Genomic DNA, 26,011 nt, shown 5'->3' with positions numbered 1-26,011 from the left:
ATGTCATACCCCCAGTCCGTTTCTCCTTCAAAGTAGATTGTCTGGAATATTGATGGTATCAGAGAGTCGATCCGGCTTTACAAGCGAAAAGATCAAGTGATTTACGTATGAAACGAGCTTGGGAATTGGCGTTATCGTGAGTTTTCACCCCCCCCTCTTCACATGTGCTCCGTCATCCTCAACCCCAGTTTGAAAACTTCTCACTCCGGTCCGCCCTTCAGCCGTGTAAGGTTCTGACTCTTCATCAATCGGATGAAGACTACTGTGGCCCGGAGGAAATGGAATTGGACAGGTCACAATGAATAATGCTGATCCTCAGACCGGCAAAATCATTACCTATGCAAGCTATCATGCTTTACTTTTCAGGATCTGGCGTTCAAATCTTCTCTTTAGGGATAGTGTTTATGCTTCTTACCAGTCCTATCAAAGCTGTATTCAACATATTCTCTGGTCAGTCGAAACTCATCCTGCTTTTTCGTGCTCAGCTTCGAGTCAATATCTCTCACGTTCCTTATACTGTACATTGGGGGGGTGGGGGGGATTGTGACACTGTCAGCGAGAGGAGATGGGCGAAATTCTGGCTAGACTGAGCGTGGGACATAGGACGGTCCTAGCCTCTCGAATGGCTTTTTTCGGACCCAGGGGAAATATTAGAGCAGCTGAATGACTTACATGGAGAAAGACAGAGACGGACGGGGGTCGTCATGAGGTTATGACTAACTCTCAGCATTCGAACCATTTAAAACACTTCCTCCCTGGGGTAAACCAGGACAAGAATCTTATCTCCCCTTGACTGGTCCTATGGTAGTTTACGTCATCTGTCAAGCACTAGTGTGAGTACTCGCTCTCCTCTCACATACATCCAACTACCAAGTGACTTAAAGATAAAGCTGATATTTTCCAGATTGAGTTTAGGTTTATACAAAACATCTACGATGGGAGTTTTACCTACCAGTTCATCAGATTGGTTACAATTCGAAACCCGGTCAAATGTAAGTGAACTCTTCAAACTTGTTTCATTCCATATCTGACTTTCTAGCCACCAGAATGGTCTTCCGTTCAATCATTATCTCTTGGACTTCTTTGATCTAAGATGCATTTTATATACTATATCATTTTACTTCACCTTCTTGACTATATATAACCTTCTCCGAACTTCTCGAAATTGGTCTAGAAAGTTCTTTATTCTCTTTCACTTTCTCATAAAATAACATGAAAATAGCCCCTCTACTCTCTATCAAAGCTTCTTCTCCAACTTCTTCAACATCATCATCTGAAATTCTTAACCAACCTTTTCCATCCTTTATTTCTTCTCTTACTGGACCAACGAACCTACATTCGTCACAAGTACACCAATCTTGACAATTCTTTTCACCCGCAATAGGTTTATATCCATCTTTCTTGATAGGTTTCCTTCTTATACAAATGAAATGACCACTTGAATGTGTATAACCATAATGTAAAATAGCTGATTCAAGTCTATACAAAACCCTGGCGGTTTTGTTATTATCAACATTGGTAGAAGATTGTAACATGTTTAAAACTGAAGTTCTTTCTTCCCAAACTCCTCTAGCTACAAATCGAGTGAGCTCAAGTATGATAGGGAAATTCACTCTAGCTGTTTTCTTTAATAAAGTACCATAAGGTGTATATTCCGATCGAATGAAATGAAGTCGTAGACTTTGAGGAGGTCGTATGATAGCTGCTTGACGTAGAGATTCTCCTCTGGAATTTAACCATTTGATAGGTAAAGAATTAGGATGAGAAGGTGTAGGTGGAAGAGGTTCATTGAAATGTGTGACGACACCTGAATCTAACATTTCTTGTAAACGTCCTGCTATACGAGAAGCCTCACGAGCTTTTTTCTTACGAGATGGGGTTAATTCGTTTGGACTTGGGATAGAGGTGGCATTGGTTGGAAGTGTACTGAGTGGGGAAAAAGAGCCGGAAGAGTGACGAGATGAAGATGCGATAGGTTGATGATCATTGGATGGATGGGAATTAGGAGGGAGGGAAAGACGTGAAGATTCTGAAGCGTATTGTTGTTGAGTCAAACGTAATGAACACATTTCGCATGTGACGTCGGATAAATTTTCAGGTGCGAGGTATTCCGCTATACAGGCGTCAAGAGATATATCGCCCTAAATGTCAGTCGTGTTTCATCTATCAGCAACATCTGACAGTTTCCCTTTTGAAACCTCGCCTCACACACTGGGGTGATAAGTTGCAGCGAATCAGAGGTTGATTCAACTCCGCCGCTACCCAACATATTTGTACCGTGCTCATGACGACTCGACGGTAAGTGCCTGTCATGTTGATGGAGGTTATGTAGGATCAGGTAGGAAAGTGAAGGGTCGAAAGGTATACTGAGCAACGACGAACTCACATTTAAGGGAATAGGTAATTCCATACCTCCCAAAGTATCCATCCTAACAGCTTCACACCATCCACACCTTTTACAAACCCTACGTCTAGCCATTAACCCCTCCCAAGGTTGTTGTAAAGCTTTTATCTTTCCTCTCTTCTTCTTTTCTTCTCTCTTACCACCCCCAAGACCTTCTTGCAAAGTCAACACTTCCCCTAAACCTCTAATATGGGCAAACTCAATTGCCACCTTCATGGCTTCATCTGAGACTGCTTCAGCTAAAACAACGAACAACTCATGTGCGTCTTGTTGTTCCCGTGTGGACAATAGACGACGAATTTGAGGTAAAGGTTCGAGAGCTTGAAGGAGAGATATGGGACGTATGGGTTTTGGAACACGAGAAGATGGGGTGTTGAGGGATTGTAAAGTTGAAGAGAGGGTATCGGTTACTGGAGTGGGAAGATCGACTTCGACCGCAAGAGCTATTATGGTGTCTAAATTATGTACGAGAGAAGGGAGTGATGCGAAGGCCTGGGGTTAGTATATACTTCTTTTGACGCCTTATCAGACTATCCGCCCAATTTGAATACTGGGTCAGAGTATAGTCGATGGGTGTAACATGGAACAAGGCCACACAGAGTCGGAAGAAGAGTTGAAAGAAATATTGACATGGATTCCTGGAACGAAGTGTGAGGGGTAAAAACAGGGAATTTCAACTCACTTGTAAGACTGAATTCATATAACACAACGTTCCAGAAAGGTTGACCATCCCTGGGAAATGTTCACCTTCTCCTTCTGACGGTCAGCAATGTAGAAAAAGCCATTCATCATTCCTTAATCTTCGGCTCTCCTCTCCAGCCTGACTTCAGCTTGTACGTTATCCCTTGCCTTCCTGTATTTCCTTCAGACACCTTATCCCAAACTTTTCGCTTCAAATTGTCCTCTGATCGATCTCGATCCGCTTTGCTTTAGAATCCCACCGTTACAGGGGACATCTTCCGGTATCAAGCCTTCAGACCGATCGCCAAGATATACCAGTATAGTTCCTCCCAATTAATAACCAGTTGAATTGACACATACGATATCCCATACCTCAATGGGATGGAGTCACCTGTGGGATCTTGACAAACACATAGATGAAAGACTCACTTATCATCTCCTTTTTCTGTGCTCGACGTCGTTTTATGACCTTCTCTCCTATCCCAACATCCTCAAGCTCGCCTCCAACATCAGATCTAAACCATCCTCTGAATCCTTTCCCCATTTCTCTCTTTCTAATCACCTCGTAAGTCCTCAAGACTTTGTATATGACTGTATTCCAAAAAAACCAGATTGTCTGGTAAATATGAACCCACCAATACTCACACTTCTCCTCCAACTCTTGAAGTCTCTTGTATATCCACCCGATCCAATCGGTGTAACTAGTCTCTCCCCCAGTGAAAAGTATGCCAGATTCTTGCTCTGAAACGTACGAATCGTCAGCGTCGGACGGATCGGTAGGTTGCAAAGGCTGAGTTTCCAGATGACGCGGCTGTGGCAAAGAGGTAGAAGATGGACGATTTTGAGAGATAGTCCAAGAGGGAGATTTCGAAGTTTGAGAACGGATTCGACGTCGACGGGAAGTCATCCCTTAAGGGGGCATATTCCTTACCGTCTGGAAGATCTGAAGCGGTTGTGGAAGTGTCGAGTGAGAGGAAAGGATCTAATAAAACTGGGAGGCAAGTGTAAAAGGAGAATTGAAAGAAAAGATGGTGGTTTGTGGTTGGAATTCTCGTCGCGTCCTCGGTACCTCGGTTTTGATGTTGTATTTCATCCTCACTCTACATATACCACAACGCTCGTACTGCTCTTCACTGTACACCTTATTATTCGCTACTGGCTAGCAGGGCTTGAACATCCCGACTGGTAAGTAGGAACTGGAAAGGGTGGGACCAGACAGATTGATGGAAGGGAAAGAAAGGGTCTTCCGCGATCATGTCGACATCAGCTCCTTCGACCAGTAGTAGCGCAGAGATGAGGTTGAAGAATGCAAGAGAGACGATAGATGGTGAGTTTTCATACTCTTACATCCGCTTCATTCACACAAATCATCAATACCAACGGATAGCTCACATATCTGCTTCACGAGGGTGTACATCAGATCTCAAGTAAGATGTCTGGTTTCAAGGCCGGGCTGATGAGGTAGCACTGTACGATCTATCTCAACTACTTCAGACTGGTGAGTCGCGTGTATCCTCTTCCATGGGGTCTGAATCACTTTCCATTCTCTCTCACATGAAGAGAATATCAGACGTTGTTAGAGCGTTCATCCTCATGTCCTAAGATGTCAGTTTTTCAAGAGAATCGAAGACCTTGATTAGATCATGAGACATCAATCATGATGACGGAGGATATATTCAGGAATGTGCGTCTCCGAAGAGATACTGACAGCAGGTTTGGACAAACAGACATTATCGATATGTGTAGGTATGATAGAAAACGGTGCTCATCCAGATGGTTTAGCAGCTGTCGTTACTGAACTTCGGAAAGAGGTAGAGGGTAAAATCGTGAAGACTGATTGAGGAGCTACCTGCAAATCATCACTTAAATACCTTCAGAATGTTCAATGTGAGCTGTAATCCTCCTCTGTTCTAATTTGAGGTAGTAGCTTATATAAAAGTTTAGGCCTACTATTGAGACAACCATCAATGATGCTTTGAGGTTTAAGATATTGGGTATTGAGTTATTAGGATATGAATGAAAAACAAGATTTAATGTCGAATTGGGTCATATGAATCCTTTTTTATCATAATAATGAATTCATCTACAGTATCAATAAGAAAATGCTATGTATGTATGAGATTAATGCAAGAGATTTGTTTCGTGTTTGTGTATTGTGTTTTTCGTTAAATCTTCAACCTTCCCTCCTCTTGATTGTTTCTGATACCTAACACTTTCATTAGTCCCCTCGACACCTGCCATGTTCGTCTCCGATACACTTACAATTTCCCTCGACACCCACCATGTTCATCTCCGATACACTTACGATCTTTCTCTCCTCTCAACATCCTCTTATAATCCACGTCCCCTCTCAGTCGATCAAGTCAATTCCTGATTATCTTATCTTCCACCCCAAGGTATCCCTCTTACTTTCCTTCCCATTCCCGCTGTAGCTTGAGCCGCTTTTGGTCCATATGTAGTTTCTATCAATCCTTGATGTATACCCGAATCGCTAACACCGGAATTTAAAGAATAATAAACCGAACCAGGATAAAAAGGATCTGCTTGTTTTAAAAAAGTCGCAAGATTACCATCTGGATCACCCATCATACTTGCTATAGCAGCCACACTAGGACTTAAAGTGGTCATTTGATCCGTTTCGTTATGAGTAGCTGGATCTTGTGCCATTGCGTATTTCAAAGCGTCAAGGATAGTAGAATTCCCACCGGATTGACGTGTCCATCCAGATGGTTGTAGGTTGATATAATCTCCTATTCTTGCTAATGTTACAACTGCTGCGAGATTATAGGCTCGATAATGATACTAATATATTGTCAGCTTGTCATGTGATGAAAGATGAGGGAAAGGTAGACTTACTGGTCTTGTACGTAAACTTTCTAAAGGTTGATCACCAGATGGAACGATTTGACCTTGATAAATGGTGGAATAATATTCTTCGAGTAATTCACGAACTCTTTCGGTATTACCTAGTAGAACGTAGAGAGAGCAAAGTTGGTTGTAGTAGAATGTTCCGTGATTACTGTGAGTCAGCTCGTTTGTACCTCGAAGCATGACCGTAGGAGAAAAAACAGTGAACCATGGGTCCATCACCAGGAAACAGGCTGTGGGGTGCGAAAGCAGACAAATGAATAGACTAGCAGGAGGCAGCGAAAAAACCCACTTCGGTGATAACTTTTCCATTATTCCCAGATCACTATTCTCCAACCAATCCGCTTGTTTAGCAGCCCAATCCATTAAACCATCATCTACGACCTTACCATACTCCTCCGCACCCATTTCTCTCAAAATCAACACTCCACTGACTAACTTTGCCATTCCCTTAAGATCCAAAACACCGGTATGTTTCCCGGTCTGATTCAGGTTATCTCTACCACGGACCACTTGAGCGTAATCGAGATTAGGGTTCATGTATGTGTCCGGATCGATAAAAAAGGTGTAAAGAGAGGAGTTGATTGCTGATGACCACTTTGGATTACCAGTGGAGGCGTAGGCGAGAGCGGCTAGGTAAATGAAGTCGGTGAGATTGTTGACTGCTTCGACGTTTTGTACTTGGTCTAGAAGTCAGTCAAAAATGACAAGCTTTTTCTTATCAATTCTCCGCACTTCCACACTCTCTGACCATAGCTCTCATATTTTATTTCTCATGCTCTTCAGTCTACAATTCTGAACTCGAAGCTAGATTATAGAGATGGGTGAGAAGGATGAAAGAGGTGATGGCAAGGTGAAGATCGTTGTGGATTTGCCATGGCGGTGAAAGAAGGGAAAGAGATGATGGAGCTGACTGGGAGAAAAACGATAAAGCCCAACTCACAAATATCAGGATTGAACACTCCGTCTCGTTGGTAGTAGATACATTCGGACCACACTATCTGTCAGCTCAAGACATCAAGTGGGCATCATGAGCTAGTAACATACCTTCTTGAGGTGTAAGTTCAGTTGTGTTTTGCACATCCGTGCAATTGGGCCAGTAGTAAACAGCATAAGAAAGATAATCACTAGAACAGTCAGCATAAGCTCTTCCTCCACATTCTATCTAAATGAAATAAAATGCTTGTCATGATCTGAGTCATGAGTGAGAAAGACGAGTGGTCTGTGCGTCGGAAAAAGTAAGAGGGACGTACTGAGGATCACCAGAATGAGCCGAGATACTTTTATTTATGACCGCTATGATGTCAGCCAAAGACCATGTCTGAGAAATGAAACCTCAGAGGATGTAAGGGTCCATCGTCACCTAATCATCTTCGTGCACTTCGCTATAAGGCAAGATGAGAAGGGAAAGGGAAAGGGAAAGGAAGGGTCGAGCTGTCACCCAGGTAAGTATTTTGATACGTTTCTCAGACTGGTTTCTCAGACTGAGCGTATGGATAAAAGAACACATTATGAATATTGGAGTGACAAGTAAGAAGAAACACACTCACACCACGGTCCGCCAGCTATTAATTGAGTAGCCCACCATTCCGCTTTCCTCCTTGACCAATGTGAATTTTGAAACCAAGTATTATTGATGACATGTGAAGGTGAGAAAAATACGTTTGCGTAAGAACTGACTTGATTCTCTACTGCTCTTGTTCTTATCACCCCACCGAAACTTGATATAAGAGTCAACCAAAGAATACTCCACATCTTCGTTCTTCCCCCACTTTTCACTTTCCCTATCTACTCGTATCCTCCTTCGCTATTTTCTAGATTTTATTCTCTTGAGATTTCCTCTTTCTTCAAATTCAACCAGCCGGGCCTGTCCGGTAATCGTCCGTGTCTATGACCTATGGAATGTAAGTGGGATTCGTGATTGTGATAGTTGCCGAATATTCAATGTAAGGGAGGATAAACTATATATATGTTGCACGTGCACCCCCGATATAGATATTTATCAGCTATCAAATGAAAACTGCGACGAACGCCCTCCTTCCAAGTGATGGTAACATCAGTAAAAGTGCCTGGAATTCCAAGGAGCTAAGAGAAATGAGGATCAATAAAGGTCCATCCTTCCTGTTCTTAGCTCTCAGATCTCAAACCTGGGATCGGTGGTTCGCGGGTCGGTATACGTCGTCAGAGGCTGCTCTACTTAGGTCTGGAGCAGTTGAGCGGTCAAAAAAGAGCAGCAAAACTTGGCCAGGGCGTACAAGCCGGCGGCGGAGGCGGTTGGACCCTGATCGGGAAGGGAGAGAGGAGATCGAGGAGAGAGGGGAGAGAAGAGAGAAGAGAATAAAGGACCGAGGGGTGTCGGAAAAAACTATTTTTGGGATTTTAAACATGTCTTACTCTTGCTCTGCCGCTTGTACCGAGTATGTCTGAGATAGCACTAGTGATTGAATGATCCTACCATGAATATTACAGTATAAGATGAGACAGATAGAGTCGAAGAGTGAAGAGTAAAGAGTTGAAAGTGAAGATCCGAACAGATCGACAAAGTCAAGGTGGGAATTCGGATTCGCGCTCAAATTTGGCAATCCTTGGCGTTGTACTCAACAAAACTTACAAACGTACATACCATAAAGTTCATCTTATCGAATTCATGTCATTCCAGTTGCAGATCGTTTACTTGAGACATGGCTAGTCTATACTTCATACTCCATTTGAACACTTGGCACTTTGCTAACCACACTTCTAGACTTCTAATCGAAATAAGGCAAGATGTACGAAAACTTCTTTCTCGCTTCCTCAGGTTGAACCTTTTGGTCAGTCATTGAACGTTTCGACTGGATCAGAGAAGTAGAGAAACAAACTCACATCTTTCCTAGTGACACATGCAAATCTCATGCAACCTTTTATCTCATCCAACTTGCCACCAGCAACAGCATCGTATACTTGTTGAAGTAAACCTTCCGCGACCAAACGTGCGTATTCCGCGTTGGTATGTAACGTCTTGATGACTTCTTCCACAGTCACTGGGGCTTCTCCAACACGCCAAGCATCGTAGTCTGTCGATGTGCAGATAAGAGCGTAACTGTGTGTCAGTTCACATTCCGTCTTTCATTATTCAGTACCAGATCGGCAACCTCGGCGGGTCAACTTGGCAGTGACCACAGCGATCCAACTTGGCAGCGATGGAGAGATGATCTTCTCGATCCCCCCATTCTAGATGACCGATTCGAGGCATAGAGGGCGATCAGCCGAATAACGAGGCTGGATGGAAAGGATACAAGTAAGAGACGCCCGATGCCAAGTCACTCACTCGATCTCTGCCTCGCGAGCGAGTTTAGCCTCAGGAATGACAGACATGTTAATGATGTCACCTCCCCATTGACGATACATGGTAGATTCTGCCCTCGTGGAAAAAGCAGGTCCTATTCGTCAATCTTGACTCATTCAAAAAGACATAATTGAACTTACCTTCCATACAAACGACAGTTTTACCAGTATGTAACTTTGGAGCTCTTTCCTTTCCCTCCAAAACATTCTCGACCAAGGGAGCTATGAGGTCGATCAATTTGTTACTATCCCATCAACTTGAGAACACGTTTGTTGAGGGACTACTTACCTGAAGGGATCTCCGAACATGCTATGAACGACGACACCCTCACCACGGAAGAATGTATCTTCTCGGATACCTTTTGTGCGATCGATGATTTGAGAAGGCATCACGAAATCTCCGGGGGCAATTTCTTCCCTCAAACTACCCACAGCGGAGAAAGCGACAATGGCTTGGACTCCTATATGTTTGAGAGCGGCGATGTTGGCTCTACCGGGTACTTCGGTAGGGGTGATGGTGTGAGCTGGACCATGACGTGAGATGAAAGCGATAAGAGCTCCTGAAGGAAGTTTGGAGATTGTGATTGGGGAAGAAGGTTCTCCCCAGGGAGTTTTGATGTGAAGCTTTTTGCTATTTCATGAGCTTTGATCTTGTAAACACCTCCCTTGTCTTCAGCGCAGAGGATACTCTTTATGCTATCTGGTAACGGAGGAGTGGAGCACCGGCAGAGACAGTCTCACGAGTGAAGAGAAGGCCAGACGGGGGGGCGTCCACAGTAGAAGATTCTCAGAAGCACTCACACGAAAGTCAGATTGTCCAAATGATACAACCCGCTACCACCGATACATCCAACCAGAACGGTTTCGTTAGGGTCCATATTTGCTACTGTTCGACCGACACGCAGATACCTGTTGGGAGAACGAGATGCAACGGATGGGATCAGGTTTATATTCTTAAGAACGTTGTTCATGAAACTTTTTTGATTGGTGACCTTCGGGCAGTGCGGCGTGTCCGATCACGTCACTTTGAAATTTCGGATCCGACGGCAACCTAATCTCGATCACTTCTCCCTCCACCACCCCCTTTTCCCCCTTTTCCCCCTTATCAAGTACGACGTGTAGTACAAATACTCTGCCGATTTGACAACACCTGACGAGTGGTGAGAGGTGTGATCAAGCGTTAGGGACATGGTCGACCATCAGTCCTCATTCGAGAAAAGTCCCGAGTGGAAACACCCGAGTTTACCTCCGCCCATCTCGGTAGCATCCACATCCGATCGACCTCGTCCGTATCGGCGAATATACTTTTACGTCCTCCTGACTATACTCGTCCTCCTATACCATAACAATCTCCCCTTCACCCTTGACGAGTACCTCCAAAACATCACAATCGAAGAAGACGCATACCTATCTGGACTCGTCGACAAAGGTCTCATCCAAGCTCTTCCCCTTCCACCAAAACATCACAATGGGCCGTGCAGGAATGACGACGTTTTCCACTATTTTCCCAAGTTGCCAGGTAGTAAACCCCCTGTCATCATACCTCCTAAACTTGCAGAGAAGATATATCTCCGAGTCCCCAACAATGACTCTTGTAGAGCGTCCGTATTTTCTTGCTCATGCCAATGAAAAGCTTAGCTGATTCACAGGGCGCTGAGGAAATATACGAAGAGACCACATCCCGCCGGTTCTGGGTTTGATCTGATCACAGCTCTGGAGGTGAAGAATGAATGGGAGACTGTCCTAGGGCTTCCAACTTCCGGTGCGGATGAACATCTTTACGATGCAGGCAGTCCTGAAAGTCAGAGTCGGGTTAGAGAAGGAATGGATGAAATGGGAGTATGGATAGATCAGGTATGTAGAAGTACATCATTAACCATGATCTCGACACTCTTGTCATTTGCTACATGCTCATTTCGGGTAGATTAAAGGATAAGCTGAATCATAGTATTACCCAGTGATGAACGAACCAGTTTCTTCCTCCCTCACCCTATTATCCGATCCGCCCTTCCATGCTAAATTACAAGAAGATATCGTTGGAGATGATCCCGATTCTATATACCGTGACTCCGTTCCCGTTTTCCACGGTCTATCAGTCAGTGGAGATGTCACGGCTCAATACGTTTATGTGGGATATGGTCGGAAATCAGATTTTGAGTTACTGGAGTCGAAAGGTGTCAACGTCAGTGGGAGAATAGTTTTGACAAAGTATGGCGGTCCGTTCAGAGGGTTAAAGGTTAAAGCCGCTCAAGAGGCTGGAGCTGTGGGCTGTTTGATTTTCACTGATCCGGGGGATGATGGGGAGATAACGGAGGCGAATGGATATAAAGCTTATCCTGATGGACCTGCTAGACAACCGAGTTCTGTTCAACGGGGCAGTGTTCAATTCGTAAGTCTCTAATCATGTCATGAAACTCCCCTTGTTGTACACATTCTACCTAGCTTCCTCTTCCTAAGGTCTTCTCCAAACATTATACCAGCCCATTTTGGCTGGAAAAGAAAAAGGCCCTTTTGTCCAGGAAGGTTGAGGACTCATGCTGATGATAGATCTCTGCTTATCCTGGTGATCCTACCACTCCAGGTGTACCCGCATATCCCAATGCCACTCGTTTAGAAGTCGGTAACCAACCTTCCATCCCGTCTCTCCCAATTTCCTTTGAAGATGCCATTCCTCTTCTCAAAGCTCTCTATGGAGAAGGTCTTGCCGTCGAAACACTAGGACCTGAATGGTCAGGAGGTTTGACTCATTACAACGTATCTTACTTCACTGGACCCTCCCAAATCTCACTTCACATGGTCAATCAAGTCAACACTCGAGTTATGCCTATATGGAACGTCATGGCTACTATTCCAGGTCACATAACGGATGAAGTGATTATCATGGGTAATCATCGTGATGCTTGGGTAATGGGAGCTTCCGATCCTAATTCCGGTACCGCAAGTCAACATGAACTCATACGTGGTCTAGGTGAATTGATAAAGATTGGTTGGAAACCATTAAGAACTATAATGTTTGTCAGTTGGGATGCAGAGGAATATGGTTTGATAGGAAGTACAGAATGGTGTGAAGATTTTGGAGATTGGTTAGGAAAGAATGTTATCGCTTATTTGAATTTAGATTCTTCCGTTTCTGGAAGTAAATATCGTGTTCAAGGTTCACCTTCTTTAGCATGGTTAATCAAGATTACAAGTCAAGAAATATTATCATCTTCAAATTCTTCTCGTACCATATGGCACACAAGAAAAGACGGAGGAGATTGGTCGGAATATCTCTCCCAAACATCGAATGTCCCTTCTCTCAATCCGGACGACTCGTATGATTCTACATTGGAGTTTGATGGATTTATCACACCGAATGATTCTGATTGGACAGGAGTTTCTCCATTAGGTTCAGGATCGGATTATACACCTTTCTTACAACGATACGGAATAGCAAGTACAAGTCTAGGGTTCTCTTCAGGTCCTAAAGATCCTGTATATCATTATCATTCGACATACGATACTTTTACATGGATGGAAAAATATGGTGATCCAGGTTTTCATAAACATGTTGATGTGGCGAAAGTAATGGGTTTATTGGTACTTCGTCTAGCTGATGGATTGTTATTACCATTCAACACAACGCAATATGCTAGAGATTTGAGATGGTATTTACGTACTGTAGAGTTGGAAATTCGAAAAGCGAATTTCTCGGAGAAGATCGAATTGGGGGAATTGAGAAAATCTATCAATGAACTGGAGAATGTTTCGAAGGAATTGGATAGAGAAAAAGAAAGGGTAATAAAGGAATTAAAAGGGTTGTTGGGACATGATAAGTGGTGGGGATGGGAAAGGATGAAACAAATGGTAACATCTACCATTCAATCTTTTGTCAAATACCCCAAACGGCCTAATGGGAGGAATGGGATGGTTGAGGGATCAAAATTGATAACAATACGAAATGATCAGCAACATGAACACCAAATAATGAACGACGACGGCATTAAGCAATCATTACAAACACAATTCATCGATAGAAAGAAGTTGGAAGAAAGAAGGGGTTTACCACTTCCTTCACCAGGTAAAATCAAAAAGATCAAACAACTTTTGAAAGAAATACGTAAGATCAATGTAAAATTACAATATTTCGAATCGGGTTTCCTCAGTTCTAAAGGATTAAAAGGTAGGCAATGGTATAAACATAAAATAGTAGCACCGGGTCTTTGGAAAGGTTACGGAGCAACGACTGTGAGTATTCTTACTTTCATATTTACAATACTACTTCCGATCTATCCGTTTGTCCCATGTCACTGAATTTTACGATGATCATTCACAGATCTTATGTGAATAATCCCATTCTAGAAGTTTAAGGGTCATCTCACCTTATACAGACCCCTGTACCACTCTCTACCCTCAACATGATCGAAAATTGGTCCCACAGTCCTTTTTTGAGTGGTTATGCTTCGTTCAAATTGATAGAAGTTGGGGGGTGTTGAAGTCATGTTGGTTGAAAGAAATATTATGGTGATAAGATTGAATAGAGTAGTTTGAACTGACAATTTAGTTCCCCTCTTTGACAGAAGCTATAACGCTCGATCGATCGCCTTTAGAAGCACAAACAGAAGCGGACGAATTGACTTTGATGATTCGTCTCATGGCTGACCATTTATCATCTTGACTTTTGATATCAAGTTCTCTCATACAGTACGATCTATCTGAGAAACATCCGTCTCACGGTGTGTGTAGTGATTAATCAATCACTTGAAGAGACCAGACAAAAGGAATCACAGAACTTGAAAAGATAAACGAGGATACAATCGTTTTGGCTTTACTTTCAGTCGAGGGTCGAAAAGATAAAAGAAGTCAATTATGCATGCAAAATGAAAGACTTGTATATAACATGAGGTATGAATGCAAGGGGTATAGATCGCCAACATAAATACAACCTTTTACTAGAACCCTAAACATGATGCTTGAAGAACCGTATGGACTTTCCTATCCAACTGTTGATTATGTAAACGAGTACGGACCGATGATATGAGGGATCATGAAAATGGGCAGAACGGAGAAGAGTATGTGCAATTCATACATCTTCCGTACCCCATCTAGGATTTACCAAAGCGGGATTGACTAACCGAGTATCTTCCACTTCCCACGAGGCGGCATCTATCCAACTGGGGAATTGAGGTCTGGCCAAAGTAACATTGAGAACGTTTTGCCAGATTGATTTGGCGGCAAATGGGTTTTCAGGTCTGTTCCGAAGAGAAAATAATGATTTAGAAGTGTTGGCTCGAAGTTGTTCGACTGTGGTGATTCCGTGTATGATCAACTGTACGTTAATACGGGTTTCGAAAGTTATTACAATGAAGAATCTCGCTCTTTTCTTATTTTTAGGTACTACAATGCTCGATCTGTAACATGAAAGAATTTGTGTCAATGTTGAGATATGAGGAATGTAGATGGGATGAAACTTGGTGTGGAGATTGAGACACCAGAAATGTGGTTGAGATGTTTGGAACAGTCAAGGTGGGTGAGAAGACACTTACACGAAGATGATACCCTACTAGAAAGAGTACACCAGGTAACACCGCTAGACCGAGTAAGAAGCTCACTGCCGCTCCGGGACTTTCTTTCAAAGCTCTACCAAAGCTGATACGATCATGATGACACAAAAGTGCAAAATGAATAGCTGAAAAAACAACGACATAGATGGCGGAGATTGCCTTAGAGTTAGATACAAGATTTTAGAATGTATCAAATAGGGATAAGCACTCACAGAGAAGATTAGAAGGGAGAAAAAGGAAAGGTAGTTACGTTTACCGACGCAAGTGTGAATGTATGAACAATGGTGGTCTGTATGTCAGCTGATGTCATGAATTTGCAACACGAAGCTGACCTATGCCATCGACACAATTACCGCACTGTAGATCAGCTATCATCGTGCCAGAAGACTTCATTTCACATGTTTTTCATGATAAAGATAGGAGTTGTGAGGAGATGAGTTGGGGAAAAACTTACAAGACGACAGTGACTACTTCTTGGAGGACGATAACTTTTACACGTCTCGCAATATCTGCTTGTCACTCTGCATGTTAGTGAGACACACACTGAGTCCAGAGATTACGACTCACTGCCCATCCTTGACGACGAATTCCCTTGCTAGAGGTTCTCCCCAGCTACTGGTGAATGACATTGGGGGGTCAGGATCAAGATCTCTGGGAATGATTCCTGTAGGTTAGCTCATTGCGATGATTTAAATCTTCAGCTAACCTGGATCCCGTAGAGCTGCGGCTACCATCGAACTTGAAGTAATTCCAAAAAGATAGCTTCATCTCAGCATAGTATGGGCATTCGGCTGGGAGAGACTCACATGAAAACGACAACGATCCCAATCCCTCCACCTTTTGCCAAGCCATATTCCGTTCCATGTTGCCATAACCACACACCTGTGGTCCCCAACCACACTCCAGTGATTCCTAGCAGTAACACCACCACCATTAGCACGCTCACAGGTGAATCATCTCCGGTCATCAGATGTCCAGCACAGAAGAATGTCGTTAAAGGATTCTCGAAAGTAGTGTATCTCCTATATCTTCTCGCATGTCTTTGACGAACTTGTCTTGGGGGTGAATGGGGTTTACTAGGTTTCTTCGGGGATGATTTATCTGGAAGATCGATTGGGTGTTCCATCAAGTCATCTGATGATTCTTCCAAATCTCGTAATGGATGAGTGGTAGGAGCTGTTGATTGTTCAGTCACACTAGGTGCATGTCTCGTACCTCCCAAAGACCGAGAATTAGGTTGACGATGAGTCTCCTCTGATTGTGTCTCATGTGCTTGTGTACTAGCGGAAGGTAATGGTGGTGGTTCGGAGATAGGGGAAAAAGCTCTTTCAGATCCGAGTTCGCTCATACGTTGAGCTTCACGTGCTTCTCGGGCTTCATGTCTGAGTGCAGCCTTTGGTTTCTTTGGACTGAGAAAACCCTTTGGCATAGGTAGAGGGAGGGTCGAGCGTGAAGGGGAGATTGGTAGAGGTGGTGAACCTGGTCGAGAGGTAGAGGCGGAAGCTCGAGAGTTGGAGCGTTGACGACCTAAGATAGTACGATGATTGGATAATGCACGAGAGAGAGAACCAGAGATGCTCTGTGCGTCGGGAGGGGAGTGTAAACCATACTATCCTATCAGCAACCTCCCTTAACCCAGTAGTAACTCCATCAAGTCTCTGACCGGTATCCCCAGAAGCCGTGCAGAAGAGGGAGGAGACTCACAAACGCTCTAGTATCCCCTAGACTATCCCTACGAGAAGCTTCCTCACTCAGACTCATCCGCCTGCCAACGGTCACGGTTGCCTGCTTGGGAGGTAACATGACACCGCTTGGGTTTGCGCTCATGTCGCTCAGCTCGACAGGTACGACGGGTGGTAAAGATGAGGGAGTGGAAGCCATGTCGATGTTCTTGTTATTGTTCTTATCCAGGAATGAATGTTGATATTGACAACATTTGATCGAAATGGGTACGAGAGAGATACGTAGAGACGAGTATAGTTATGTAAGGTGGACAGGTTATTTGGCAGGAGAGGACCAAGAAGGACCGTGCTTTTTGGCTCCGGCTCGTGCCTGAGCTCTCTTAACTTACCATTTCAAGTGCATCGCCGTTGCCCTACTTATCTCACTTGCATCACTTGACAACCTTTCTATATCACTCGTATCAGGCCATCCGCTCAGACAAGGCACTCTCAGCTGATAGCTGCACAACCTGGACAAGTCGCTCTTCAGACTCGTCGGCTCGGTCACCTGAAGTAGAACGACGTCAAAGACACCACCCAGCACAATGGTACTAGTCCTCGTCATCGGAGATCTTCACATTCCTAACCTCACATATGACCTCCCAGCAAAATTCAAAAAGCTCTTAGTGGGTCTCTCTTTCATCGTCCAGGACGCTACTGACATGTAGGTGCCCGGTAAAATAGGACAGATAATATGCACTGGGAACGTATGCGATAAAGAGACGTACGATTATCTTCGGACCATAGCACCGGAGGTTCATGTGGTGCGAGGCGAGTTTGACGAGGTGGGTCTATACACCATTCTTTCCTCTTAAACACTAATTAGTCCAACAACTATTCAATCTCTCTTCAGAGTATCCTCTCACGGTGATGATTGAAAAGGGAAATGAACAGTCGGGTTGGACTATGAAAAAGAGGATAGTTGGACTAAAGAATAGAACACACATTTCCCTTTAAGTTTAACAATACAACATCAAAGTATACGGATAGGTGTGGTACATGGTCAACAAATTGTTCCAGCTGGTGATTCTGAGATGTTGGCGGCTTTGGCTAGACAGATGGATGTTGATGTTTTGGTTAGTGGGGGTACACATAGGTAAAATTTTCTTCCCTCCCTGCCTGTATCCCCCTTTTCTCCTGTCTTTCCATCATCGACCTATATCGCCTAGTGTCTTCGTACCTCATACTTTGAGATACCGTTGGATCATCGGAAATACATGTTGGATTTAGGACTGATGCATCAGGTTTGAAGCTTTCGAATTTGAACAACGTTTCTTCATCAATCCAGGTTCGGCAACAGGTGCCTGGAGTGGGTTATGGAATGGGTGGGTGTCTTGTTTTAATCAACTCATACTGTGGTATAGGCGATATTGAGGAACATTTGCTAATGGAACAGTGACGTGACACCTTCTTTCGCTTTGATGGATGTTCAAGGTCCCGTTGTCGTGACTTATGTTTACCTCTTGCTGGATCAAGAAGTGCGTTTCCTCTTTACCCCTCTCCCAGTCATGAAAATCTCGTTCTCTCCTACACATTCACATGCCATACTCATCTTCGAAATCGTTCATCACTCACCCGTTACCTACAATTTTAGGGAACGACCTCTACCCCTCTTCACACTAGCACCAAAGGACGCGATCAGATATTCTTCCCACACCGCCCATAAAGCAACAATACGAGAAAGTGTGGTCCATGGCCGATGTAGATCGAGGACTGACTCGCAGGTGAAAGTCGACAAAGTAGAATACCGTCGTCCGGATCAACCAAGACATGTGGAATCAACACCTCGACAAGAAGTCGCTGTGGGGTGGTAGTTATATGTATTTGTTCCAATCTCTTCACCTATTCTTCCTTCCATGTCGGAACCAAACCATCTCCTAACTTTCTTACGACACACCTGCAACACCTTTTTTACACGATAAAGCACCTTCTGAGAGCCTTCTTACTATCAAACACCACTTTCCAACGTTGCGATCAACGTTATCATTCTGTATGGGATGTCTCAACCTGACGGGGCTGACGCCTCATTTTGATGTGTACAGGTCTAACATGTTCCTCATTGCAGCTACTCGTCATGTAAATTTCCACTACACAATCCGCAGAATCACGCTCCACAACACAATCTAGCTTCATCTTCAAGTATACGAGTACTTTGAGCTTGTCGACTAAATGATCCTTTGGCCTTTGGGGCGACTCCACCTTGAACACTCAAAAACCCAGTATGAACCCCTTTCCTCCTAGTGTATAAACACGACTCTTCCTCCACAACTCCACATTCTCAAAATCTCATACGATTCTCATGTCATATATCGACATATATCGTTCTCGACGTTCTCGTCCGAGACCCCAGAAGGACCTCGGCGCGAGTTAGCACTATTCGCACTATGACATCGAGTAGATCGGGGATCGGGGATGGATTCAACAACTCACAACCTACTTAATCTGAGGTTCCCTTACTGACGATTGCATAAAGTGTGTACGCCTGGTGGCTACTGTATGTCGTCACCATACCCAAATGAATGTGATGTACATATGTACTTCCGTCATCGGATAGATTGGGTCTTAAGCTTAGTTTCGGAAGATCGATCCTGCGCTAAAAGTATGATTTGCCGTTTTAAGCGAAGAGTGACTACGACGCGTTGAATTTGTTGAACGACAATGAAGGGGTGCTCGTCACACGTGTTGTGTGAAACAGATCGTCGCATAGCATCGCCAATTGGCATCGGCGATTGGGGAAAGAACCTTGAGTATGGGGTTGTAAGAATCTCAACATGTGTATAGAGATTAAAGAGGTAAAAGTGTAACAGCTGCATGACATGTCTATACACGACCGATTGATCCTTCCTTTTCTCCCTCTTATTAAGACTCTCCACAATCCGAGATGATGACAATAGATGATGAATGTTTGGTGTTATGTGCAAAAAATAAAGGTGAATGGTAAATACAAAGAAATGGGTATCCTAAACCTTCCGAGGGTATATGTGTAGCGAGCGTGCAAACGATGAATCCATCCCCCGAACAGACATGTTGACGTTTCCCACGCATGTTGGTGAAACGCCATCACATAGACTACCATCCACCCACGTTGATGGGATACCCGGTGAAACGTGTTCGTTCGTATGCCACGTCTTTACTGCTTCGATGTGGTACGACAGATACTGGCGAAGGAGTTTTGCAATCGTCGCTAGCAGGTGAGGATTGTAGGGAAGATTGTAATGACGAGCTGGAAGAGTACTGTGGTGGTGATTGAGGATGATAGTGAGAAGAATGAGGAGAAGACGGTGGAGATGGTGGTGCGTATGTGACAGGTTTGGACTTGTATGGAGACGGTACTGGACGGATGGGTCGAGATTGAGGAGCATCGGGTGTTGTTTCGGGTGTAGGGTAAGAATGAGTAGGTGGAGTCGGTAGGTGATGAGCTTCGACAGTCGTAGGGCTGGAACGTGATACGATGGCTTTCGGTCCGAAGTCTACTCTTAGACGACGTTCGAAATCGGTCACTTCTTCACCTGCTACGTTGAGGTTCCATTCCAAGTATCCACACATTTCACGTTCCATCTGGTTGATCTCCTTTAATGAGAACATCTTTTGAGCGACGATCCCCCAACTTTGGTTAGAGTAAGTGTCGTCGCATATGACCTTGGAAGAGATCATGAATGCCGAGATGAATAAGCGATGACCGGACGAACCGCGTGCAGCGGGGAAACGAGTCTTCAATCGTTGAAGCAAGAGTAGGGCGGCAAAGGTGACGACTGATGGAAGACGCGTACGATGAAGAGCGTACGCGACAAAGTGTGCGAGGGTGGGTGTAGGAGCACCAGGTGCTGTTTGCGCAGGTATGTTTGGACATTGGAACAAGGACGCGATCTGAAAGTAATCAGCATGGAACCTATGGAAGGTGGAAGGAAGATGATGACTCACGAATCGCGCGCACATTACTGCCGTCTCTTCATGACCATAGTAAGGATCTGATCGACCCGACGTTCTCGATGAAGGTGCTGAAGCAGTGGCGGTTGACTTGGCTGCTTTACGAGAAGACGAGGTGGAGGGAGATGCAGAACCTGCCCTTTGTTGAGGAATGGAAGACATGGTGGAGCGAGTGGGTAGTTGCTTGATAGGGTAAACGACACCGATCGGAACTTGAACTGAAGTAGAAACTGAAGTAGGGATGGATGGTTTACGAAGGGTAGGGATCTGCGATAAAGTCAGCGGCGATTCTGATGTAATGTAATATATGAACCGACAACGGGACCACGAATCATGATTTGAAAGACTTGGGTAACAAGGATGCCGGGGACGACGATAACCAAGGTGGCGACCAACACCAGAAGCACCCCTCACCGGGAGGATCGGTATAGCCGAATGTTAAGAACCGAAAGAGTACAAGGGTACTTTATTCGTTTACACAAGAGAACAAGGTCACTGAGAATGAATCATCATTGAGAAAGACGAGAGAAGATCGGAACGAAGTGGGGTTTGAGGATAGGTTAAAAGCTTGAACGAAGAATTCAAGGTTTGCGCTGTGCGGCGCGATGAGCGGACAAACGCCCAAACCTCTCGGCTCCAACCGTGGTCTCGGTCAGATCGGGGGGAAGGATGGTAAAAGAGGGAGACGGGAGGGAACCTCGTGTTTTCTTGGTGTATTATTTTTCCGTTGGGTAATCACGCCTTGACACGGCACGTTGGATGTCGAACGGGGGAGGAGATGAGAAGGGTAAAGGTGGCAAAGTAAGACCGATTGCGGATCAGGTTTGGGGGAGAAAAGGTGGGAAAAGGAAGACGATCCGAGCCACTTGACAACAAGGATGATACGAGGCGTAGCTAAGGCAATGTCCAAGGGATGGGGAAAAACGAGTCGAAAGGGGTTCCGAAATGGGTTGGAAAGGGGAGTCAAACTAGGCAGAAAACACAAGACAACAAGGCAAGCGTGATGATCGGACGTGTGATGGGTTGGGGGAAGGGGAGGCAAAAAAGAGAAAAAGATGTGAGACCGAGTTAATGGCGTGGGAATGATGGGGATGATGATGATGATGATGATGATGATGTACTTCTTGAATGATGATGGGGGAGGGACAACGAGGAAGGCGATAAAGCGAGAGAAGGCGTGGTGGGGATGCGCGTGCGGCGAGCCGAATAAACGCAATGACCTCCTCTTCTAACACTTCGGTCCCTCGGCCTTTGAAGACCGTAGTACCAAAGGATGTCCACGTATGGCAAAAGACCAAAAGCCAAAAGCCTCGATACACGTCGACGGGCGCTTCCATTTAAATACTATTGACCCGGATACCGGAAGCGACGTTTTGTGGGGAACCATAAGATCATAACATCTCGAGTGAAGATGAAGAAAAGATCGTCGGTTTCACACCTCCTTGCGACAACGCCGGTCGCAATCATCAAAAACGATGGAGAGGGAAAATAAGACGTGAATCAGAATCACAATCTCGAACCAAAGAACCCTCAAGACAAAAGCCACACCGACACGAGCGCACCACACATCGATCATTATCGGGCCGTAGACGGGTCTGATGGACGATCATGATCGAGGTTGGAAAAAAGATGAAAACTGGGCTCACCTTATACAAATTCTTCTATGTCTCTATTCTCTCCATCGATATTCTCTTACTTCTCCTCTAACAATGCAAACGAAACAGTGGTTGATTCGACTGACGATGGTCAGTTTGTCGATTTGTCGAATGATGATAGTCGATTTGACAAAGAGTTGTTGTTGGATATGTGGGGCTGTTTGAACGGAGACGAGGGGCCGATGTTGGGACCACACTCTCTCTGCTTAGTCACTTTTCGTTCGGTTGGATTCGGATTTGTTGAGGGTTCTTGTCAGGATGAAAGAGTTCTTGACTCGTCCCGGGTATATACCCCGCCCCACAATGTAATAACAAGCCGGCGTTTTTTTCGTCCGGAGACTCTGGCTTCTTTTTTTTTACCCTTGAACCCGGAGATGACAAAAGTGACCGTACACTCGTATGACAGAACGGCAAGGTGCGGCCGTAGTTTTGTAGCTACGTAGCTTGCGTAGGTGGGAAAAAGTGGAAAAGAGGTCGGAACAAGTGTCGTAAGTAAAGCTTGGGTCGTGCCCGAGAGGATCAGGGGAATCCAGGGCGAGAGCTAAGGGTAACGCGTCAGAGCTGAACGGAATTATCTCCGTACTAGTCATCCGAGTTTGCCGAGTGGTGATTTGGGTGATTTTATGCCACGAGCACATGAGCCCGGCGGCTCTGCGGGATCGGATATTATGACAAGCCCAAAAAAGTGGTTTTCCCACACTTTCCCCTCAGCTAATTTCCCAATAGTCAGTGTCCCGCATCATCGCCAGGTCCACGTTACCGCCTACCAAAGCGCGCGCAGCGTTTTGGATCCACATCTTAGCACACGTCTCTAGTATACAACAGGCAAGTGACATGGTGGAAGCTTTCTTCAACTACTACATCGTCTTTGTCATTAGGTATCTTATGAACGTAATTTAAATGCACATGTCTTGGCAAGTTATGACTCAGCCTTTCTTCTTTTTGCATTGATAAGTCAGTCACCGATCACCGGGACCCCGAAATCCGACGATCCGAGACCTAGGCGCATCATCAAATCCGGTATGTACTGTTCCCCCACAAGTCAACACCACACCTGGGTTCCCATGTCAGATGTTTATGGGTCTGTGGGGCGGCTAAACGGCCTCTTTCCCGTTCACTCCAAACGAAGACCAGCCAACTCGAATCACAAGACCACGGCGTGTCTATTTTTTCCCGTGTTGGCTGGCTTTTTACCCGAGCTAATTTTTGCGGTCGGATTTTTCCCATACTGGGTGTCCGGTAACCCCCTTTGTTACCCGGATTCCGGTTTAGCTGGCTGGTTTCCGACTTGGTTGTCCGGTTTCCCTTCATAACCGTCCGGAATCCCCTCTTAACTCATGAAAGCGTCCCGATTGGTAATTTGACACTCTTATTGGTCTTATGACAATGTTAAAATATAGGATCCCAATTTTCACATTGATCGAATGCTGGAATCGTTCAATCGTGAGCAGCACCACGGATCCGATTGAAGCTATCTCGGAGTTAATGCGGTAATCGGGACCCAGCCTGACATAGCGAGACTGACAATTGGTACCTCGGTGACCCCTTACCCGGTTTTGATCCGTTTGATAATTTAACATCATTGTCATTGTCCTATCTATGAACTTAATCACACGGACCATCAGTAGTAGTAACCCCAGAGTAATGTACGTATTCACCTTTTCACTCTCTACCATCATCAGAATCTTTGTCTCACAATGTCTGACCACCAGCCTCGTACTCCGCCGATCGGAGTCGTTCCAGCTGGTCTTGTCAACCGTCTCACCACTCCAAGCAGGAGGGGAAGACCTCCCCGTGTGTCAGTCAAGAACCCGTCACGATCAGTCACCTTCCAGGAAAACTCGTCATTGTCCCAAGGTGAATCTCAATCAACTCCCCAAAATGGGACTCTGGACGCCTCTGCTGAGGCCAGTCGGCATATCCAACCAAATCGAAGGTCCAACCGTATACGTTCCAACACTAACTCCGATCCCATCACACCTTCCAAAGTCCCAAAACGACCTCATGGATCCTTGATGGATTCCACCAACCTCCCGTCTGTCAAGCGAGCTCGATTGGACCCAGACACTGGCAAACTGCCATCGTCCTTGCCGCCGTCCTCTTTACCATCGTCATCATTACCGTCGTCATCTATGCCTTCGTCATCTTTACCGTCTTCATCTTTGCCTTCGTCGTCCCTACCTTCCTCAGATCCTCATTATGAGAAGTGGGTTGATCACTTTCATGACCGACCTGATCATCGGATTGTGGGAGACCTGGGAGACTTTTCCAGCGATGAGGATGAGGATGAGTTGCCATATCATCCTCAGGCTTTGCCCACACCCTGTGTGACACCTGGTGTCCGAATCACAAAGGAGTTCCTGCGTTCCATGAAGGTGGATCTCAGCTCGGGAGAAGGATATACTCGCACGGAAGTCATGGCCAAGGATCTCATGCGCTTTTTTGAATCTCAGGTACGTCTTTCTCATTATTTGTAGTCTTGGCTTGGATGTTCATGTCGTAGCCTCACGATTACAATATTGAGAGGCATTCGTTATACAAGGAGGCCTCTATCGAGTGGCTTGACGGTACCGGTCTATATCCCAACGACATTCGTGCTCGTCGATGCACCGTCAGTGTCCCCAAAGACGTGGTTCGCCATTCAGCCGATCGGGTGATCTGGCGGGTCACCTACTCTTGTAACGGAGCATGCCAGACCGTTGTTGACAAGCCTGTCACACAATCGGCCCCCCCTCTCGCAAACAAGGACTCATTGGGAGTCCAACTATTTGAGTTTGCCAAACGTGTTTCAAAGAAACGAGCAAGTGCTGTTGTTCAAGGTACCAAGAAACGATCGAAGGTCCAGCCAGTCCAGGCTTCCGATTCCCCCATCCGCGTAGCTCAACACACATCTCTCACCAGTCACTCAACCAGATCTGCTGTATCACCAAAGCAGACAACGGTGAATATGCACATCAAGTTCCGCAAGTTGAAGGGGGGAATGGCTGAAGTCAACATCAAACCCGAGCCGGGGGTCCACAGTGATCAGGACGAGAGGGACGTCAGGGTTGTGCAGGACAATGAGGATGAAGAGGAGGTGGAAGAGGAGGAGGAAGAGGAGGAAGGAGAAGAAGAGGAGGAAGAGGAGGAAGAGGAGGAAGAGGAGGAAGAGGAGGAAGAGGAGGAAGAGGAGGAAGAGGAGGAAGAGGAGGAAGAGGAGGAAGAGGAGGAAGAGGAGGAAGAGGAGGAAGACGATGAAAAGGACAAAGATGACAACAATCACGAAGGTGACGAAGATGACAAAGAGGAACAGGACGAAAACATCGAAGAGGACGAAGAGGAGGAGAACAACGAAGAGGACGAAGAGGAAGAAGATCACGAAGATGGCGAAGATGCTGATGATCACGAAGACCATGAAGATCAGGAAGATCATGAAGACCAACGGTCTCATCAGCACCACAAAGATCGGGAACGTGACCAAGATGATGACGATGAACACAATGACGAAGATGACAAACATTACGACGACAAACACGATAAAGATGACGAAGACGATGAGGATGACGAGGACGATGAAGACGATGAAGATGATGAAGATGATGAAGATGATGAAGATGATGAAGATGATGAAGATCATGATCTTGATGAAGATCATGAAGATCATGATCTTGATGAAGATGACGAAGATCAGCAGAATGATCAGAATGACAAAGGTGCCAAAGTGGTTGTTCTACCCAAAAGGATCAACACGGCGAGTCAATCGGTTGAGAAAGGTTTAGTGGAAGGCCAATCGGGTCAACTTCACGGTAACGTTGAACAATCGGCCCACGCAAATCGCTCGGAAGCTCGGTCAGGTCAGCAAGATGATACAGATTGGCAATCGGACCGCCAGAGTCACATAATAGGTCG

The 26,011-nt window shown here is 45.2% G+C and overlaps 10 protein-coding genes across 10 annotated transcripts in view; 5 read left to right on the top strand and 5 right to left on the bottom strand.

The window, feature by feature from the left end:
* Positions 1–74: 74 nt before the first annotated feature.
* TREMEDRAFT_28776 (uncharacterized protein) lies at positions 75–1,087 on the top strand (the record flags this gene model as incomplete). Its single annotated transcript, XM_007003155.1, has 5 exons — positions 75–136; positions 320–450; positions 728–833; positions 905–992; positions 1,040–1,087. Coding segments are annotated over 5 exons (435 nt in total), but the record flags the coding sequence as incomplete, so codon positions are not given.
* On the bottom strand, positions 1,077–4,079 carry TREMEDRAFT_38330 (uncharacterized protein). The gene is made up of 4 exons (XM_007003249.1): positions 3,515–4,079; positions 3,087–3,160; positions 2,387–2,896; positions 1,077–2,141 (listed from the first exon to the last, which is right to left on the bottom strand). Exons 1-4 carry the CDS (start codon positions 3,990–3,992, stop codon positions 1,113–1,115), a joined length of 2,091 nt encoding a protein of 696 aa, XP_007003311.1. The 5' UTR covers positions 3,993–4,079; the 3' UTR covers positions 1,077–1,112.
* Positions 4,080–4,360: 281 nt separating this feature from the next.
* TREMEDRAFT_20317 (uncharacterized protein) lies at positions 4,361–4,902 on the top strand (the record flags this gene model as incomplete). Its single annotated transcript, XM_007003113.1, has 3 exons — positions 4,361–4,412; positions 4,551–4,583; positions 4,796–4,902. Coding segments are annotated over 3 exons (192 nt in total), but the record flags the coding sequence as incomplete, so codon positions are not given.
* Positions 4,903–5,464: 562 nt separating this feature from the next.
* TREMEDRAFT_68157 (uncharacterized protein) lies at positions 5,465–7,708 on the bottom strand (the record flags this gene model as incomplete). Its single annotated transcript, XM_007003635.1, has 7 exons — positions 5,465–5,887; positions 5,942–6,104; positions 6,246–6,639; positions 6,897–6,950; positions 7,001–7,080; positions 7,207–7,249; positions 7,504–7,708. 7 exons carry the CDS (start codon positions 7,706–7,708, stop codon positions 5,465–5,467), a joined length of 1,362 nt encoding a protein of 453 aa, XP_007003697.1.
* A 1,056-nt stretch (positions 7,709–8,764) lies between these two features.
* On the bottom strand, positions 8,765–10,213 carry TREMEDRAFT_43302 (uncharacterized protein; the record flags this gene model as incomplete). The annotated part of the gene is made up of 5 exons (XM_007003301.1): positions 10,079–10,213; positions 9,567–9,908; positions 9,419–9,522; positions 9,261–9,372; positions 8,765–9,032 (listed from the first exon to the last, which is right to left on the bottom strand). Exons 1-5 carry the CDS (start codon positions 10,153–10,155, stop codon positions 8,765–8,767), a joined length of 903 nt encoding a protein of 300 aa, XP_007003363.1. The 5' UTR covers positions 10,156–10,213.
* Positions 10,214–10,465: 252 nt separating this feature from the next.
* Positions 10,466–13,934, top strand: TREMEDRAFT_29057 (uncharacterized protein; the record flags this gene model as incomplete). The annotated part of the gene is made up of 8 exons (XM_007003193.1): positions 10,466–10,878; positions 10,927–11,131; positions 11,226–11,670; positions 11,735–11,790; positions 11,825–12,565; positions 12,611–13,186; positions 13,301–13,504; positions 13,821–13,934. The coding sequence occupies 8 exons, from the start codon at positions 10,466–10,468 to the stop codon at positions 13,932–13,934; spliced, it is 2,754 nt and encodes a 917-aa protein (XP_007003255.1).
* A 177-nt stretch (positions 13,935–14,111) lies between these two features.
* TREMEDRAFT_73531 (uncharacterized protein) lies at positions 14,112–16,701 on the bottom strand (the record flags this gene model as incomplete). The annotated part of the gene is made up of 9 exons (XM_007003701.1): positions 14,112–14,585; positions 14,803–14,979; positions 15,033–15,109; positions 15,153–15,177; positions 15,275–15,341; positions 15,388–15,484; positions 15,527–15,582; positions 15,627–16,429; positions 16,525–16,701. 9 exons carry the CDS (start codon positions 16,699–16,701, stop codon positions 14,340–14,342), a joined length of 1,725 nt encoding a protein of 574 aa, XP_007003763.1. The 3' UTR covers positions 14,112–14,339.
* Positions 16,702–16,966: 265 nt separating this feature from the next.
* Positions 16,967–18,379, top strand: TREMEDRAFT_43299 (uncharacterized protein). Its single transcript, XM_007003300.1, has 6 exons — positions 16,967–17,167; positions 17,210–17,326; positions 17,480–17,637; positions 17,786–17,866; positions 17,938–18,019; positions 18,266–18,379. Exons 1-6 carry the CDS (start codon positions 17,087–17,089, stop codon positions 18,353–18,355), a joined length of 609 nt encoding a protein of 202 aa, XP_007003362.1. The 5' UTR covers positions 16,967–17,086; the 3' UTR covers positions 18,356–18,379.
* Positions 18,380–18,645: 266 nt separating this feature from the next.
* TREMEDRAFT_71348 (uncharacterized protein) lies at positions 18,646–22,480 on the bottom strand (the record flags this gene model as incomplete). The annotated part of the gene is made up of 4 exons (XM_007003700.1): positions 22,115–22,480; positions 20,463–20,735; positions 19,676–20,408; positions 18,646–18,818 (listed from the first exon to the last, which is right to left on the bottom strand). Exons 2-4 carry the CDS (start codon positions 20,628–20,630, stop codon positions 18,646–18,648), a joined length of 1,074 nt encoding a protein of 357 aa, XP_007003762.1. The 5' UTR covers positions 20,631–20,735; positions 22,115–22,480.
* Positions 22,481–23,820: 1,340 nt separating this feature from the next.
* Positions 23,821–26,011, top strand: part of TREMEDRAFT_61155 (uncharacterized protein) — a gene marked incomplete at both ends in the record, with an annotated part of 9,143 nt that continues 6,952 nt past the window's right edge. Inside the window, 2 exons of the mRNA XM_007003468.1 lie at positions 23,821–24,576; positions 24,627–25,956. Coding sequence (XP_007003530.1) covers positions 23,821–24,576; positions 24,627–25,956 — 2,086 coding nt within the window. The remainder of the gene's footprint in view (positions 24,577–24,626; positions 25,957–26,011) is intronic.

The sequence above is a fragment of the Tremella mesenterica genome (assembly GCF_000271645.1).
Source record: "Tremella mesenterica DSM 1558 unplaced genomic scaffold TREMEscaffold_3, whole genome shotgun sequence".
In the NCBI taxonomy this organism is placed as follows: Eukaryota; Fungi; Basidiomycota; class Tremellomycetes; order Tremellales; family Tremellaceae; genus Tremella; species Tremella mesenterica.
The sequence above is the reverse complement of the archived record's forward strand: the minus strand, read 5'-3'. Positions and strand labels throughout refer to the sequence as shown.

Excerpts from the sequence above, each read along its gene's own strand:
- TREMEDRAFT_43299 (XM_007003300.1), top strand. The coding sequence starts at position 17,087 with ATGGTACTAGTCCTCGTCATCGGAGATCTTCACATTCCTAACCTCACA. Across the intron at positions 17,867-17,937 it reads TGGAGTGGGTTATGGAATGG|TGACGTGACACCTTCTTTCG; the intron begins GTGGGTGTCTTG and ends CTAATGGAACAG. Across the intron at positions 18,020-18,265 it reads ACCTCTTGCTGGATCAAGAA|GTGAAAGTCGACAAAGTAGA; the intron begins GTGCGTTTCCTC and ends ACTGACTCGCAG.
- TREMEDRAFT_38330 (XM_007003249.1), bottom strand. The coding sequence starts at position 3,992 with ATGACTTCCCGTCGACGTCGAATCCGTTCTCAAACTTCGAAATCTCCC. Across the intron at positions 3,161-3,514 it reads ACAGAAAAAGGAGATGATAA|AAGGAGAAGGTGAACATTTC; the intron begins GTGAGTCTTTCA and ends GCTGACCGTCAG. Across the intron at positions 2,142-2,386 it reads AATTACCTATTCCCTTAAAT|GGCGATATATCTCTTGACGC; the intron begins GTGAGTTCGTCG and ends ACTGACATTTAG.